Raw genomic sequence first — 18,990 nt, forward strand, 5'->3', positions numbered from 1 at the left:
TAGTATTTTTGAATAATTCGTACCTAAAGAGAGAAGGAGGAATTTCTATGATTTTTTTTCATTATTTAATCGGAAAATGCCCAATGTGAGAATTCGCTTACGATTCAAATGTAAATTTTGGTATTTAAACTCTTAACTAGAAGCAAAGATGTTTTAGTGTATACGAAAATTTCGCTCCTAAGGGGGGAAAAGAGTGAACAATTTTATAATAGTCAAATTTTCGTTTCTTTATACAATGCCTAATGTAACGATTAGGTTGAGTTGGAGAAGTGAATTTCAGTAGGCCTATATTAACTCTTAAATAAAAGTAAACCAAGAAGTGTTTTTAGCGTTCTCGAGAATCCTATTCCTAAAAGGGGGTAATTTTCACAATATTTAAATTTCTACTTTTATATTCATTAAGTTGTATTCTTCCAGTGCGAAGAATGGAGACACTTCTACTAATATATGTAATATAAAACATTTCTCACTATATCTTATCATTTTTACTCTGATGCGTTTCGACAGACAACCAGACGGGTAGAGTTGTATAAGAATTCAAATATTTATGCACATCATAATTTGGAAGATTGAAAAAAGTAGATTCTTCAGGAAAAGGAAGACCGAAACAGAAAACATAGGCAGTGACTAATCTATCTGCATAAAATGTAATTTTTAAAAAAATGTTTTCGACCTTTTCTTGTTGCTGAAGCAACTGATAGAGAACCAATGCAAAGTAGTTATTGTTGCATATTTTACTTAATATATTTTCGAAAAATAATTGGCGACCAAATCACACCGTATGTACAGACAGATTAAAAATTACTGACGCACTTTTCATTTGGAAACTCTTCTTATTTTGTCTGTAAATAGAATTAAATCAAACCGATGCGAATCCTCATTGCAGCGTTAAGATCTTTGTTATAACACATACCATTAATTTAAAAAAAAGTCTCATTTACCTGATTTTGAATACTTTGTTGTTTCTAAAAGAAAGTAGGTGGGCAGGCTTCGTGAATTCTTTAGTTTCTAAATGAACCACTTCTTCATTCAGTGATTGCTACTCTTATTCTGTAGCTAAATTAATTTTTAGATTCTTAAGATTTCGTTTTAGGTGTGTGGGCATATTGAAAAGAAAATCGAAAGGTTCAAATAATCTACTTAGGTAGCCAGATATATTTTATGACTTCCTTTGTACTTTTGTACTTCTAATAAGTGGAAAATTGTGTGGTAGAGTTACCAGTAACTCACTCTAATTTTTATTTAAGGAGTTATCAAAATTTTGAATTGAAGAAATGTAGTTTAATTTTCGCAACTTCCATCCAGAATATCCTTGTTTAGGTCAGATCTTAATTTAAATATTTCTTAGTTGTTTAATTATTATTATTATTATTATTATTATTATTATTATTATTATTATTATTATTATTATTATTATTATTATTATTATTATTATTATTATTATTGAGACATACAGTATAAATATAAGACAATATTTTGACAAAATGGATATAAGTGTTTCCTTTGGTTATCTCAGCAAAAGAAAAAATGAAATGTGATGGGTATGCTAAATAGGAAGACTATAGCGAATTAATTACTATTTATATTGGAATAAAATACAACAGATGGTATTACTCAATTACAGTGTTCAAAATTCACTTCCATATTCAGTAAGGCTGTCACCATAAATGCCTAGATACTTATATCTATTTGATTCAGCGTTTCGGTTAGAATAATACTGAAGTGCGTTGCACTCATCCTCTATATTAGTGACTTAAATTCATCCATGCCTTTGAATATTATTATTATTATTATTATTATTATTATTATTATTATTATTATTATTATTATTATTATTAAAGAATCTATGCATATTTTTCTGCTAGAAACTCTTATTTGAAAACTTGAAAACAGTCCATTTGAGGTTATTTTATTCGCAAGTATTTTATGAAGAAACAGCATATCACGTACTATTAACATTCTTCTTTCTTTGCTTAATGTTTATTGTTTCAAAATTTGTACTTAGTGACTGAAGTATCCAATACTATGGCAAATGGGGACGATAAGAAATGCAAATTGGTCTACTTTATCTACGTAATAGGGCAACCATGACCGACTTTCTGGCTTTCTCAAATGAATTTTCGAGTTCTTTCTCATACCCATTTCCAAAACTTATTTACTCACAAAATTCCTCAGTTATCAATTATTAAGAACCAGAATTAGGTAGTTTCCTCACCCTTTTTGGATTCTGTAAGATATTCTAATACGGCTGCAGGGAAATGCAATACAATAACAATTTCCACCTCAAGATTCATTGATTCCTTAACTGTGCACAATACCTATTTGTTGCTTATTCCATTGTTTTATATTGGGAAGTATTTTTTTCTGTTTTCTTGGAAATATTCTGGAATTTTAATGGTTTGATTTTACCGCTTTCTTCTTCAAAATATAACTCCCTTACTTCGTAGATATTAAATTTTGTTATATTTAAAATTTTAATATGTAGTAATAAAAATTTAATTTATGTAATGTTAAATGTTGGAATAACGGAAATTTATTTGAAAAAAAAATAAGAGGAAGTTAACTAGAGATGAAGAAATCAGTAAAATTCCAGTTAATGTCAAAGAAAACAAAAATAATTGCCTATAGATATCAATGGGCTAAAAAAATAAAGATTGTGTAAGTATCAGCATCGTTAATACTACCGAACATCATTACTGTAATTTCTATTTTAAAAATACCTGAGTATTGTGTCCAAACTTCCTGGTATTTCTTAAATATTATAGCATTCTTAAATACAATCCTGATTTTCTTTTAATTGAAGCAATGTTAATGTTTTCTTTACTGTAATTATTTACAGTCGTATTTTTAACTATTTACTACTACTACTACTACTACTACTACTACTACTACTACTACTACTACTACTACTACTACTACTAATAATAATAATAATAATAATAATAATAATAATAATAATAATAATAATAATAATAATAATAATAATAATAAAAAGACGGGAAATCTATCCAAATTTGGTTCTTAAAAACTTATTTCTTACTGAATGTTACAGACTGGATACTAACAACTAGAACCACTTGATATTAATATTTAATACGGTAGATCATTTTAGAAGTTACTTGTTGCTAAAGTGTGTACATATGCAACTTAAGTTTGCAAACATGTTTGTGTATAATAAACACGGTTCATATTTTTCGTTACACATTTATTAATCTTGAGCACAGCATATTTTCTCTTTTATGTTATATAATAAGTAAATACTGAGCCGGTAGATAAACATTATTCTCGACAAGTGATTGGGAGATTCTGAGTTCGAATCCCGCGACCATTCAATTAGACTGAAGTTTCTTCAGCCCTACTAGGCTAGAATCGGGATAGTACGTTCTGAATGTATATTCTTTGGACAACTTCCTTGACAGCGTAAAGTGTCTTTCCTGCCTTTTGTTAATTACAAACGAGTTAGAAAGAAATCGACATAAAATCTCGAAATACAGTAATTATTGAACCTTCTCGCTTCCTAATGGTTATCATGTGTACCGTTGGTGCACGGAGGTCGCGGTTTCGATTCCCGGTGAGAGTCTTGAAAAATTTGAATGCATTACGCTAGTCCGTATTCCACCTTAAATTGTAGTATAACTCTACACTTTACACAGTCTCCGTGCTGAAAAAGGATCCTAAACTTCAATCCAACTAACAGTGTTTATTCATTGCAAACTACATGTCTTGGGATCGAACTCACGATCTTCCAGACAACAGTCAATTACTTTTCCAATAAGCTTCGATGATTCCAATTAAAATTAAACAAACAGAAGTTTACTCTGAATTTATGTGGAAGTCATGAAAACGTGACTGCTTAAGATGGAATTAAAAAAAAAAAGTAAAGAAAGCAAAATAAACTCACATGTCATTGTGTTGTAGTTGATGTGAAACACTGAAGTGTAAAGTGAGAACCTCTCAAAGGATGAGATAAGACCCCTCTCGTACAATGACCACAAACACTGGCAGCCAACACCGAAAGTAACCTGCTTTTTATGGATGGGCGAATCCAGTGGCGCAGGATTCATAAGACAAGAAAGTTGGAAGAAATGGAAAAAGAAGAAAGAAAGGAATAAGAAAAGGATACGTAAGCGATCTTGACCTCAATAAATGCACCTACGAGACACCCAAACACCCAACAGATTATAAGTGAATGCTCCCTATTCCAATCCAGTAAAGCACCACAACACACGATTACGTAAGGGTGCAGTCAATCAAATCAGTCAGTGAGTAGCCATTACCTTTTCGGATGAGTAATTAACAGGCATTTATAAGGGGATAATCATATTTATTTTGTTCAATATATTGATAAGAATCACGCAATTTATGTAATATCCCATGCTGAGCTTCGACCTTGTACTAGAATGTTTTCTGATTTTTGATATTATTGTTTTGTGGATTTTTCACTTATTTACTTTGAAGTACAAACGACGGTCACATTGGTTTACTAATAGGATACCCGACTCTGAAACCCAAGGTCACGTGTTTGATCATAGTCTTGTAATATACTGTTTATGGTTATTAAATACTACCCATATTAGGTGTCATACTACTATATGCAAAGGAAGTAGTTAGGGGACTTTAACATAACTAGAAATGAATGTCTTATAGACTCTCAATCTACGAAGAGAACATAGCCCTCCACACTGGTCTACTGGCTAACATGTGCATCTTTTCTACACCCGGTTCAGGGGTCGATTCCTGGTGGGAGAGCCTTTGAAAAATTTAAACGCATTACGACGGTTCGGGTTCCACCTTAAGCTACAAGCTCACATCTCATAAGTCTCGGTGTTAAAAGGGACGTCATTTTCGTATGTCATTTTTTCTTAGTTTTCTTTCCATTATAAGTTTAAGACAATAATGTTTTAGCATACGCTAATTAAGTTGTGATTAAGCAATATATTTTGCCTATTTTAAAAAGATTTTATTAATATTTTTCTTTATTTTGTTTATCTCCTTACTATATTAAAACTCTTTACTATACTTCTAGTTATATTTTACTAGGCTATATTAAAACAATTTAATGTTTGTCCTAAAAGGAAGAGAAACACCTGCGTCGCTTGAACACCCGCGACGAAATACTGCGTACGCCACTGTTTATAGATCTACCTCGTGGCTATGTGGATACTGTACTCGCCTTCGTCGTAGCAGACGCGGGTTCGATTCTCGGCAGGAATAAATGTAGTTCGGATCCAACGTAAAGCTGTAGGTCCACGTCTCATATAATCTCGCAGCTTAAACTCAAATCCAATCCAAGCCATTAGCGCTTGTAACAATAATATTCCTTAAACTTAAGTTTCACTCTTGCTTTGTATTCATAGAAATGGGTCTTTAAAAAATTGCTTTTATGTGATAATAACAATCATATTTTGGTTATTATTTGCAGTTTTCAATACTTATGTCATACATATTCTGGGCCATATCATTACTATACACCACCTGAGACGAAATCGGGGCGCGGGGGCTCAGTGCGTTCACCTCCGGTGCTTGGGCTCCCTGGTTCGATCCTAGCTCGCGTCGTGTGGATTTCCTCGTGCGTGGGTTTCCTCGGGGTTCTCCCGTTTCCTTGAACGTTCTTCATTCCACCATTTCATTCATTTCTCATCATCACTGTCTCCTTTAGCCTAACCGGCATAACCGTGGGACGTAAAACTTAAAGATTTTATTTCATTTTTTTTTATTTTGAGACGAAATCTTTGCTTATCAGAGGAAATAATAACATGCTAATGATAATAAGATCTCTGTTTCGTTACCGATAATTGCAGGGATATCTGTAAAAATTTCCGGTCATATGTTGTTGTTGAATTACAAAAGATGATCAATGTTAAAATATCAATTAATATTAAGATTACTAAACAACTGTTATTAATGTGAACGTGAACCGTATTGGTCTATTATTCTGAAGTATAATTTAACAAATATAACATGGCTAGTGATTCATTGTAACTCACTGAAAAATATTAAGAGTGTATGATGTGAATACATTAGACATTACCATAGGCATACTTAAGGATCTAGTGCCTAATGACACCAGATTCCTAAGTTATCACTGCATTCGGCGGCTCGCAGCAGTAAATCCAATTCCACAACGAAAGTATAAATCTACAAATTCTGCAGTTCAAAGTATGCACTTAATTTTAACTAAAATATGTTTTAAGTTACTGATGAAGATAAATATCCGTTGTTAGACTAATGCATGCTAACAATTCAAATCTCAAGTCTTGCCCTTCGTGCTGGTCTAGTGGCTAGCACGCACGCCTTTAGTGAACAAGGTCCCGGGTTCGATTCCCAGAGGGAAAGTCTTGAAATTTGAACACATTACGGTGGTTCGAGTTCAGCTTAAGTTGTAGCTTCGCATATAGCCTCCGGTTTAAATAATAATAATAAAATTCCAACCTACCAAACTCAAATCCCAGTTGCCAGCATCTCTATTGGGAGAAATCTAATATTGTATCGTTGCACTGTTTACTTTTACTACCGACAGTAGTGACATTATGCAATTTTGATTTCACCAGAGTCGTGGGAATTGTCACCAGCATTTTTATTCTAAGTACTTAGTCGATTGCCGATTGTACAGTTTAGATATAAACGCATATTAGATTTTTTGTTTGGAGTTTTCTTTCCCTTTTAGCTCTAATTCTTTATGGGACATAAATATACTGCTTAGCGTGGGTTTCAATTCACGAGTACCTCTACCGAGAAGCGATCCCAGGAATCTCGCGCAAAAGGCAAGAATGTCAACTATTTAACCATAACAAAACTGTTAGATCATACATTTGTGTTTACATTTCCTCCCTTACTTCAAAATCCCAACAAACTTGACCATCATCATTCATTATTTCCGTTGTCATTCAGGGCATAACCTTGTGACATTAAACTAAAATATTAATTATGCAAGATAAGTACTTTTCGCCTGTAGGTTACTGAAGACAATAAGAAAATGCATATGGATGATAATAATGTAGCGGAACAATCAAGTGAAAGGAAACGGAAGTAATCTGAGAAAAATATTTACATGAAGATTAGAATCGAAATTGTGACCTTACACTCCAGTGGAGGGAACCGTTCCATCACAGAGGTTACAGGAACCCTGGCTCATACAATAGAAATATTCTTCCTTGCCAGGCAAGCTTATTCAACCAATAACTTATAAGAGTATTTTCAGATGATTGCATTTTTACTATTGTCGTTTAACGATCTAATGATCATGCTACACTAGTGAAAAATGCTACGTTTTGATACATTTCTCATTGCGCTTTTTAGACTAATTTGAGGACTCTGAATTCAATGGACACATTTTTTTGAACATATTAGTTTGGGGTCACGAGAAACATGATCTCAAAGTTGTGATATTTACGAGCGGGGACCCAAAAGAAGCCGAATTGAAAGCGCGCGGCCGTTCCTAGACGTAGAAGAGGATTCTTCCGCTAGGTGGGCCTAGTAGACACCTTCCCAAATCAGTTGCGCAAACAGTGTTCGCGTAGATTTGATCGTAGTGTTGTTTTTCTCAGCTATTCTCGTTTACAACTGCGAAATTTTTATAGTAGATTTAAAAGAACAAAGAGCATGGTTTGCTTCATACTTGGAAAATCGGCAACAGAAGCTTATCAAATGCTTCAACAGGCTTCCAAGAAGGATGCTATGAATCGGACACAAATTTTCGAGTGGTTTGGGCGCTTTAAATGTGGTTAGATGAATGTTAAAGATCCTGCTTGTTCTGGGCGCTTTTCATCATTTTGAAACGACGAAAACACTGAAAAAATCCACCAAAACCCAACGAGAATCGTCATTTCACGATCGGTGAAATTTTTGAACAGACAGAAGTGAGTATTTTGAGAATGCTCGTGCCAGAGTATTTTGACTGAGGGTTTGCAAATGAGACGTGTTGCCGCTAAGTTTGTTACTCACCTGTGAACGCTAGGTTTTGGTCTCAGGGATGAGCTATCGTTCCCAACCCTCCGTATTCACTAGACCTAGCCCCGTGTGACTTTTTTCTGATATGAAAAATTCGAGATAGAAGGGAAGCGTTTTGATGATGGGAAAGCTGTAAAAAGAGCTTCGCAGAGGACAATGGACGATATCAAGAGTTCCAGAGGTGCTTTAAACAGCGGGAAAGAAGATTGGAGAAGTGCATCGCATAAAATGGAAAGTACTTTGAAGGAGACAAAAAATTTTGTAATAATAATAATAACAATAATAATAATAATAATCTCTTTAGGACAAAGTTTTTTGGGTCTACCCTCGTATATATATATATATATATATATATATATATATATATATATATATATATATATATATATATATATATATATATATTTGTATCCTAAACTCGAAATCATTTTTCTAGGCACCCCATAGACCCCATCTTTTAAAATTTGGTTTGTATTCAGCATATTCAAATTAGTATTAAAAGCTTAATTAGAAATTTATGCAAGCGTGGGATCTTTTCATTACTAGTAGCATGATCGTTAAATCTTTATATTGTAACGGAGCAGTATTTACAAGTTCTAAATGTCGCTTTTAGGAATATATATGTCACTGCTAGAAATATGTGTCACCGTAGGAAGGGAAGAACCAACTAAGGTTGCCAGATCTTAAGTTTTTCGCGCAAGTTTTCAAGTTTTCTGACACCTTTTGTCGTGAAAGATATATGAATATCACATACCTTAAAAAAAAGAAGAAGAAAGAAAGAAAAGAAAAAAAGAAAAAAGAAAAAGAAAAAGAAAGAAAGAAAGTATAAAAAATCTGATAACCCTAAAAACAGCAACAATCTACTAAATAGCGAATTCTTTCTATGCAGTACATAAATAAATAAATAATTAGTTCCAACGGATTTAAAAAAAAATATATTGCAGAATATGACTTGAGTATTGCAATGGTAGGAAACTATTAGAAGTAGGAGGAGAAAAATAGAACAGTTCCTATTTAAACGATTTCCAGAAGCTTCAGTATACGGTTAGAGAAAACGTAATTGAGTTAACATACATCATGTTATAAATTAGTCACAATAATAACTTGGTTTCAAAATAAACATAGAATAGTTTACTTTTATTATAAGGTACAAGATCTGTAAGTATAGAATATGTCACATTTAAATCCGAACTTTTGGTACTCCGAGGTAGTCTTGGTCTTTTACCTAATTCGAATTATCAAGACTATTTTATATAGAAACTGCACTTTATTTCGTTATAAAACTTTTCTAGTAAAATTACAACGAACCTTTGGCAAGTTTATTGCTGCAACACTACTGTTAAATTACAAAGAAATTTTGACACTATGAATAAGGTAGGATCCACACAAGAGAGGAGGTGAAGTTGTTACTCTTCCAGAATGTGTCCTAAAATTGATCAGTAATGTCAAAATATATGTATGTTCGTATTGGAAGAGCTTAGTTTCATTTTGCATCTTGCGCAAACCTAAAAGAAATTTGGTCGTTTTTTTTAATTTTTAAATGGTCAATCAATGTTATTTTTCAATCAAGAATATTTCTCGAGTTATGCTTTAAGCAATTATTTCATGGTAGCAAAAATGAAAATGAAATGAAATCTTTCAGTTTAACGCCTCACTATTATGCTCTTTAGTCTAAGGGAGACGGATGATTAAGACAAGTGAATGATGATGAAAGAATCGGTGGAATGTGAATGTATGAGATAACGGGAGTACCCCGAAAAAACGACTAACACGATGTTATCCACCACAAATTTACTTGACCAGGGATCGAACAAAGGACCCCACGCTCCAAAGGTAAGCGCTCTACCACTGTGCCACCAACATTTCATGGAAGTATACTGCAGTGATTAGTTCTAATTAACCAGAAATGTATTGGTCAAATAAAACAGATTATATCAAAAAGTTTGAATGGTATTTGAGAACTTGAAGACGTGCTTTATGAAGATAAAACTCAACGTCTGTACTTACCAATATAATTCCAACACATTTCTTTGTTCGGTGGTATACTTAATTTCATTCAATCTTATTCTAAAATATTTTAGAGTTCATTAAAGCAGAGAATATAAAATAATACCAACAACATTATTAGCATTTAACGAAAAGAAAGTGTGTGCAAAGACATAAATGAAAAAGATAGTTCTTATTGAGCTGAACAGAAAAATGATAAAGGTGAGTTTAAATTTGCATGCGTAGTTTTCGAGAAAATAGACAAAATTTCTATTTTGTAAACTACAAAAATTGACGCTGTATATGGTAACTACGCCATCTATTAACTTCAGATGAAATTAATACTGAAGTATACGATCATCAATCTATTCAATAGTACACTAACTAGATAAGAGTCCATACCATGGTTAATAAGATATGCCCCAACATTATAATTATTTTTAATACCTTAAGTTTTGTCTAAATATAACGCCGTCCAAAGGTAAAACATATCAATCAATACATAATATTGAGCTGTACAAAATGTCATGATAGAAGGTAAATTATCATGCCTGGTTTTCGAGATTATGAAGAATATAGTTCTATTCAGCAACAATTTGTATGCTCTTACTTTAATCTAGCTTCTGGAAAATGAAATAAAATTAAATTTTCAGATGAACGTCTCACAATTAAACCCTTTAGGGTAACGGAGGCGGATAGTAAATGAAAATGATTAGGTAAACCTGGTGGAATGAGAATGTGGGAGGAAACTTGTAGAATCTCGAAAAAACTCATGGACAAGTTGCTGTCCACTATACCAGAGGAGAGCACTCCACCACTGAGCCACTATGTCTAACTCTAATTTCCCCAAGTACTTCTAACTTCGTATATGTAAGAAAGAGATTTCTATTAATTGTAGCTCACATTCTTTGAATTAAACAGTCGGATTAACTTTTTTTTCAACAAAAAATCTTAACCGACTTCAACACAGCACCCTTTGAGGTGTGTTATCATCTAGCTCCGAAGACTATCATTACATCCCAGGGCCATAACTTAGATTTTTTCTGAGGGGGGGGGGGCGCAAACGTTAATATGCGTATTTGGGCCCCCAAGAAAAAGTTGTACTTCTAATTCTTGGGCCAACTATTTCCATTTTTCTCTCTGTCTTTATGGCCACCCGGAGACTGTAGGCCCTTCCCGCACGGCAAGGTCTGCGGGGCCGTTAGTTACGCCCCTGGGCCCCTTCCATACGTGAAAAATTAATTAAAGGGACAATATTGAGAAATCTCAAACCCATACGAATAAATATTATTTCTAAGGCCCCTAATAGTACACATTTTCTAACTGAAATGGTCCCACGACTCGTTTTTGTTTTATATTCCTTTTGTGTACTGTTTTGTTTATGTAATATAGTGAAGCTGTTTGATGCTTCATTTATAATTTCATGTTCTTATCGTACATGGAGTAAGAAAATTTTGTCTTAAAGTGACCCTCCCCCCTCGAACGGCGGGAAGTTTTCCTGGAGGGACAGTTGCTCCCCTGCCCCTCACAAGTTACGGCCCTGTTACATTCTAATGAAATTTTTATTTGACCAGCAGGAAGGTATGCTCTTTCTAACAAGAAAATAAAAATAAAATGAAATTCTTTAAGTTGAGATTCTTTAAGTTTTACGTCCCACAGTTATGCTGGTTAGGCTAAAGGAGACGGTGATGATGAGAGATGAGTGAAATGGTGGAATGAAGAAAGTGGGAGAAAACGGGAGAACCCCGAGAAAACCCACGAGCACGGTGTTTGTCCACCACAAAGTCCATATAGCGCGAACTGGGATCGAACCAGGGGCCCCAAGCACAGGAGGTGAACGCTCTACCACTGAGCCACCGCGCCCCTTAACAAGAAAAGAATCGGTGCAAGTATGTTAAAGTTATGTGTAAACATACCTACAACATATACGAGGAACAATCAAAAAGTTGCCGGAATATTGTTGTATTTTTGGCATTTGTGATACAATCACTGTACAGTACAGTCCTTAAGTTGACTAATTATGAATATGACAAGTGTGAACAGGTCATAACAGTCAGTTTACGAGTAATGTATCTAAACGGAATAGTATGTGGTGATCAGTTGGTCCATTGCCGCAGTTCGAGCAACACGCCAACATTAAGTTTTTATACAAATTGGGAAAAACTGCTTCAGATGCCTACCTTAATAGACTTAAAGTCAGTTTAAGGTGACAATGCTTTAAGGAAAACAGCATCGGTACCCGTTTCGCCATCGTAGAAGCTATCAAAACCAACGCAACGATTGAACTTCGGAAGATACCAAAGAAAAGGTCTTTCGTCGATGAACTTTTTGATTGCTCCTCGTATATAAAAGGATTAAATTGAGAACCCAGTTCTTTCTTTGAAATCGGTTGAAAATAAAAATGTAGCTAACATCTCCTGTTGTTGTTGTTAGTAGATATAAGTACATGAAACAGAATTCTAGTGTAGGCTCGGAATGGAATTTCTGTTTGTTGAAGGATAAGGCGAGAATTGAGGTTGTGTCGGCTCGAAAATGTGTCATGAAAGTAATGTCACATCTCGAAAAAATATATCTGTTTCTATTGAAAGAGCTTTCTCTTTCGTCTCGAAATCAGTTACGAGTATTCTCGTCTCGTCTCGTGCGTGACCCTATTTGTTAGCGCTCTGGTCTATTGGTGGACTTGATTAATGCAGAACATCAGATTATTGAGGCTCGAATTATCGAATTTCTACTATACGAGTATATCCAATTATAAAAACAATTCTCGAACTAATAAACAAAATTTGAAAATATACTTCTAACTTTGGAACTAAGATCTTGTAGGTCATTCTGAATTCCTCGTAATGTTCTGGTAACAGGCATTACAATAAACAAACATATATGGTGCATGAGTTGACCTATTACTTAAAGCTTCTACTACAAGTGAAAGTTAATGATATTTTAATAAGATAGCTGCATAAGTGTTCCATCTCTTACTCTTGTAATGCATGCCAAGCTCTTTTCAGGTTCCTCCCACTTCTTTCAGATAGGTCGAGGACTCTCTTTCGTGTCTAATAACTTATATAATACTCAGCTTTACTACGGATGAGAAGCCATTTGTCTTACTAGCGATTTATTGAATCTTGTTCTTGTGTTATGCATAAAGAGGAGTCAAACGCGCACCCAAAAATTTTTGTTGGGAGGAATCCAATTTTTTTCTTATTGTTTCTTTCTTTTTCTTTTTTTAAGGAAGGGGTCCAGTACTACAAGACACTGTGTCTATGTAGCATTGGATCGATATTATTCGAAACCTGAACAGACGATAAGTACATAATTGTTATGTAATGGCACCTATATTCTCAGAAAAAAATCAGAAGATTGTTTGTACAGGGTGGCCCAAAAGTAGGTATACAGAATAGCGTCGATCAAGTATGACATTTTAATTTATTGAGATAATGAATTTATTTTCTTTGGTTTCTTCCGAGGTTAAGATATAAATGAAAATTAATTAAGAACAGATAAGGAAGAAACTAAGTCAATACCTGTATGGATAACAATAAGTAAATGATATAAAATGTCATGACCGATGAGCACGAGAGTGTATACCTGTTTTTGGGCCACTCTGTATAAGAAGAAGAAGAGTACAAATGAAGTACAAGATCAAGTTTTTATCCTACATCAGTCATTCTCCTGCTAAACAAGTATAATTTTACTAAGAAAGTGTATGCCGAGTTACGAAGTTTATTGGGAGGAGTCTGGACCCGGTGGACCCCCATGTGGTAGCGCCCCTTAGAGAATTGCTCAACATGTGGACATGGGAGCAGTAGTGGTCTAACAAACCTAGGTTCACCACATAAATAAAAGTCAAATTGCAAACTAAATCTCAACTCCTAGTCCAAATCTACAGTGCACTATTTTATGTGAGAGTTTTGTTGTACTAGCTGCCAAATATAAGCTATGTGAAATAATTTTCAGAGAAGAATGGGAAACTTTAAGTCTATGTTTCTCATCTTTAAATTAATTCTGGTTAAACCACTATTGCATCGAGATCTACATGTCCCCGAAATAGAAGGACTTGAACAAAAATATTGCATTTGTAATGTTGTACTCTAAAACTTGAAAAGTAAGTGCGCCGAAGTACTGTATGTCATTGATACTAGTAGTGTTCTCTGTGGTTTGCAGGTAGCAATTGCATTCGGTTTGCAAAAATGGGGAAAACTGAAGTGTGTGCCGTGATTAAATATTTGCAGATGAAAGGCCAAACACCGACGGAGTTTGATATTGATATGATTAGTTAATTGGGTGATAGTGTCTCCTTGTACCAAGTGATAAAATAAGTAGTCAGTGAATTTCGCTGTAGTAGGCGAAGGTGGGCGATTTGCATTTCTGTAATGGGTGACTTCGTGGAAAAATAAATTCCCTCCCATATCACTGACAATAATCCTTGAACACTTCTCATACGTATATAATATATATATATATTCCATAAATAAAGAGATGTGGTGTGTCTCATTCGATTCCAGGCCATATGAGTTTATGGTGAAGACACCTCACTCAGTTTTCCCGTGATTATCCCATACCATCCTATTATGTTCATTTCAATAGTTGTTTGCGCATTAGTCACTTGTAATTTATCATTTCTCTCCTTTACCTTACAGAGCGTAACTGTGGAATTTCATTAATTAGGTTACATTTCATTTCAATTCATTTTCGACCATTAAGCACGTTAATTAAGAATCTGACTCATTCGTAACATTTTGCTTTGTATTGTAAAACATAACTTTCAATTCCAAAGTCCTGTTTACCAAATATTCCTTAATACAGTGTATTGCTGTGTGTCCGTGTGTCCATCCGGGTAGACACATTATCTTAAGAAATACTTAATGGATCAGCACTAATTTTGGCCAGGGTTAAGAATTGAGTTCATTGAAAGAGGTAATCCATCCAACAGATTCTTTGGTACTGACAATCAAAAATCGATTAGCCATGTATCTCTATGGGAGTAATAATGTATATTATCCTTGCTTGATAGACTACCCGCAGTGTTATTGAGATTAGCGTGTTAGTATAATGTTAAGAATGCAGAATACTAACATGTCCTTGGAATACAACACTAAAATAAAACTAAATGACTTTACTCGACTTAAATATTTATGCATTAAAGTTTTTGAGTGAGCAATAGAGTGTTTAGAAATACATAAATTCAAACTTCAGTTTCTACTTTGGGTACATTATGACAAACCAAACTGCTTCACGTAGTGTACATTATAGCATTGCTGCTTCTTCACTTAAGCAATAACACTTTAACGTGAAGAAGAATAAATATCTAACACAGTCGAATCTGCAAAATTGAAATACATACATGAAACCCTTCTTTTGCATAAAGTAGTTTCTAACAGAAATGTTGGAAGAAAACGTCACTTACTACATTTCCAACCGTTCGAATAGTGGCCCCGCATAGTCGCTAACACTCTCGCCTTTGGTGTCTGTGGCTTCGGCTTCGGTTCCCTGTGGGGACACTCGGTCGAAAAAGTGTAGTAGCTTTTTCAGGCTAGATATCCTGGGTGAGTTTTTCCTCATTCACACCAGACAATAGTAGGATGATATGTCACATAATGATCCCAGCTCGCTTCTATCCTTTCCCATTCATTTCTTCTCCCCAATACCCCGGACAGTGTGGTCGCCGAAAGACGTCTACCCTCATACGTGACAAGTTACCGAAGTATTTTAATAAATCGTCCGAAGTATTTTAATTTGTTGACTCTCATGTTTCTTTAAGCTATCATTGAGGTCAGAAAAGTATTCTATATGTATTATGGCCGGAAAACGAGGATCCAATGGACAATAATATTAATGTTATAATACTTAAAAGTGTAAGACATGATTTTCAATTTAATAGCTTTATCTAAAATTCCATGTTTCTGAGTTACATACATGGTCCTAAGTTTTTCTATTAACTTGTTGATCCGTCAACATTTGAATGTTTCACTATCTATTGACACATTATCGGATCCTGACTTAAACTTTTGCTAAGTTCATACCAGTTTCACTTCGTACCGCTCCATATAATGTTCACTGGTATCCAATATTATGATCTACAGTCCTCTCATTTGTCTTAAAGAAAGAAAAGTGGAACAATCCTTGGAAATGTGTATGTTTATCATTATCTCCTTCTTGCATTTCAACGTTTTTATATTTCACATTTTCTTCTTATTTTTCCATTCATTCTTTCTTAAACTTCTTGCACTAATTTATTTATTACACTCGCATAGGAACCACCAGGTATTACGCTAATGCACCATTGCTTCGTTTTCTTGAATTCCTCTTCGGAAGTGAATTTGCATAACTTTGAAGAAGAAATAGATAAAAAATGTGTTTACTTAAAAAGTTTTCTTCTCTCTCGATGAATTAAAAAGAGAATAAAATAACTACTAGAAGTACAACTGAAATCCAATATGGATTCTTGAAATAAATGTATTACCACGATTGTAACCATATCGATTTTTCAGATCCACTACTTCTACTGATTTATTTTTTATCTTGTCTGTATTCTGGCTCACTATAAATTCATTTCTCTTCAGCAACTTTCCAATATCAACTTCGTATTTGACATTAGACCTTATATCCATTTCGTCACAATGAACCATCTGGAGCTGTAACCAAAAGTTTATAACTGAATTACTTACGAAACTTACCATTTCAAAGAAAAAACATTAACAGCTTTCCATATGTGACCCACTTTGTGGCTGTGCCAGCGCTTTTATACGACTGAAGTTATTATGTCTTTCGTTTTCAAATGTTATTTTTGGCTTTCCCGTACGTCACAAGTTAGTTCCCCATTACTTCTGGTTTACGACTGTTTCAATCAAATCAAAGTTCGAGAGCCCTGTCGTCAAAGATGATTTCAGGCGGAAGCAATTGGCACTCCTTTCTTTAACGGCTATGGCACATGGATTCTTTTAGTATGTTTACGAGTAGGAAAGAAGCTGTTTGAAGTGCCAGTAGGTTTAGGAAAGGATTTAGAGTTCCTACTGGAGTCTCTTGACAATTCGTCATGATGTTTGGAATCTGTATACAATTCAGATATCCAAATATTTTTTTTTAAAAAAAGATGTTTTACAATCGGTCAGATGTTATTTGGTCAGGATAAAAAACTATGGTATTGATATTGATAACTTGGTATTAATAACTTAAGTATTTCATCACCTGATTGTTTACAAACATAAATTTTGATAATGAGTTTAGTGGCCGGCAAACTGAGAATGGTAAATTGGACCGTTATTACTTAGAGACAATTAAACAAGAAATGGGATTGTCCAAGGACCTACAATGTTGAAAGACTGGACATTTTCCTCCGGAACAATTACTGAACTGAGTGCCACGAACGAAATTCGATGGCCCTTGCTGCTTCGTAGCGAAGAATAACCTCGTAAGAGTTACTGCTAATCGGAATCAGCTGTAAAGAAAATAGGAAGAGAAACAGCTATCTCCAATCATCACATTCATGTTCTTGTGTGCTTTTATGCATTATAAATGCATCTAGTGTTGAAACGAATTCTGCAAATTCACAAATTCGGCAATGGAATAAATGAGACAAGTATTGCATCAGCACAAGTAAGAAGTAGTACGTATTTCTGCTGCAATATACAGGGTGTTTCAAAACAACATCGGCAACGTTAGGGAGGTGATTCCAGACACCAAGATAAGACAAAAAGTATAGACCAACCTGGGTGCACAAATGCTTCCTTTCGGAGTTATAGGCTGCCAAAAACATGAAAAAATGAACTTTCAAGGTCCATAGCTCCAAAACTATGGGGCCTACCGTAGTTGGGTCAAAATTTCACTTAGGAACTAGTATGTGCTCTATCCAAATATACATCTTGCAAAATCTTGCGATACTTCGACAACATTTTTTATGGAGATAGTTGATTAGTACTTCAAATTATATGCCAATAGCCAAACACCCTCTATAAAAATTGTTGCGTGAGTACCTTAGGATTCTGAAACATGAAGTTTTGGATAGAACGCATATTAGTTCCTAAGTGAAATCTTGCCCCGACTACGGTAGGTCCCATAGTATTGAAGCTATGGACCTTTAAAGTTCATTTTTACATATTTTCGGAAGCCTATAACTCCGAAAGGAAGCATTTGTGTACCCAAATTGGTCTATACTTTTTGCCTTGTCTTGGTGTCAGGATTCACCTCCCAAACATTGTTGGTGTTGTTTTGAAACAGCCTGTATATGCATTTGATATCAGTTTTAATTCCAATGTCGTAGTTTTAATTCCAATTTACTCAGACATATTTAACCAACCTTCATTTTATTTTAAATGCATATACACGGTGGCGCAAAACCTATCCATTAAGCAGGAGCGGAGGGGCAGCTTTAGGATTTTAATTTTTTGTAGGCCCGCTCCCTCGCTTATGGATACATATACACATTGGATTGATTAATGAAAGTAGGAAATTACTTTTACGTAGTGGTTGATGCTATTTGTTAAATAATTTTCTACTATTAATATAAATAGTGGAAAATATATTTACTCTTTATTGTATCTTTTAGCGTTTATATAGTTTTCAAAATTATGGGGTAGGCCCGTGCCTACCCGGGCAATCCGTTAAAGCTGCCACTGGAGCGGACTGACCCAGCTTTCTGCATCTGGAAATACAGGATGGGCTCACCTCAACTTCAGGTGGAGATGGGGCTCATTAAACCTCAGCAAGCACAGCAGCATGAAAAATATTTCTAGCTAACTTAAATGCCTAGACTTCTATCTGCATTAAGTAAATAAATAAAAATAAAGTTAAATTTTCAAAATATATTTCCTTCTTCACGTTATCGACATTATTATTATTATTATTATTATTATTATTATTATTATTATTATTATTATTATTATTATTATTATTATTATTATTATTATTATTATTATATTTTGAAAATGAAGTAAGCTATAGAACAGGAAATTGTTGTCATATCAATGAATATGCTCCAGCATGTTGTATCAGATTTTGAGATAAGATTGCGTAAAATCGTTCAAGTTTTGAGTAAGCATATTTAACATCTTGCAATAT

General features: G+C 34.2%; 2 protein-coding genes across 3 annotated transcripts in view; one reads left to right on the forward strand and one right to left on the reverse strand.

The window, feature by feature from the left end:
- The window catches only part of LOC145693129 (uncharacterized), a 32,112-nt gene extending 28,085 nt beyond the window's left edge, over positions 1–4,027 (reverse strand). Inside the window, exon 1 of the mRNA XM_081768857.1 lies at positions 3,902–4,027. Coding sequence (XP_081624983.1) covers positions 3,902–3,908 — 7 coding nt within the window. The 5' untranslated portion in view covers positions 3,909–4,027. The remainder of the gene's footprint in view (positions 1–3,901) is intronic.
- galene (potassium two pore domain channel subfamily K member galene) overlaps positions 1–18,990 on the forward strand; it is a 222,863-nt gene that overhangs the window by 55,815 nt on the left and 148,058 nt on the right. The window lies entirely within an intron of this gene.

Source organism: Thermobia domestica, chromosome 8 (assembly GCF_964235325.1).
Source record: "Thermobia domestica chromosome 8, izTheDome1.hap1.1, whole genome shotgun sequence".
In the NCBI taxonomy this organism is placed as follows: Eukaryota; Metazoa; Arthropoda; class Insecta; order Zygentoma; family Lepismatidae; genus Thermobia; species Thermobia domestica.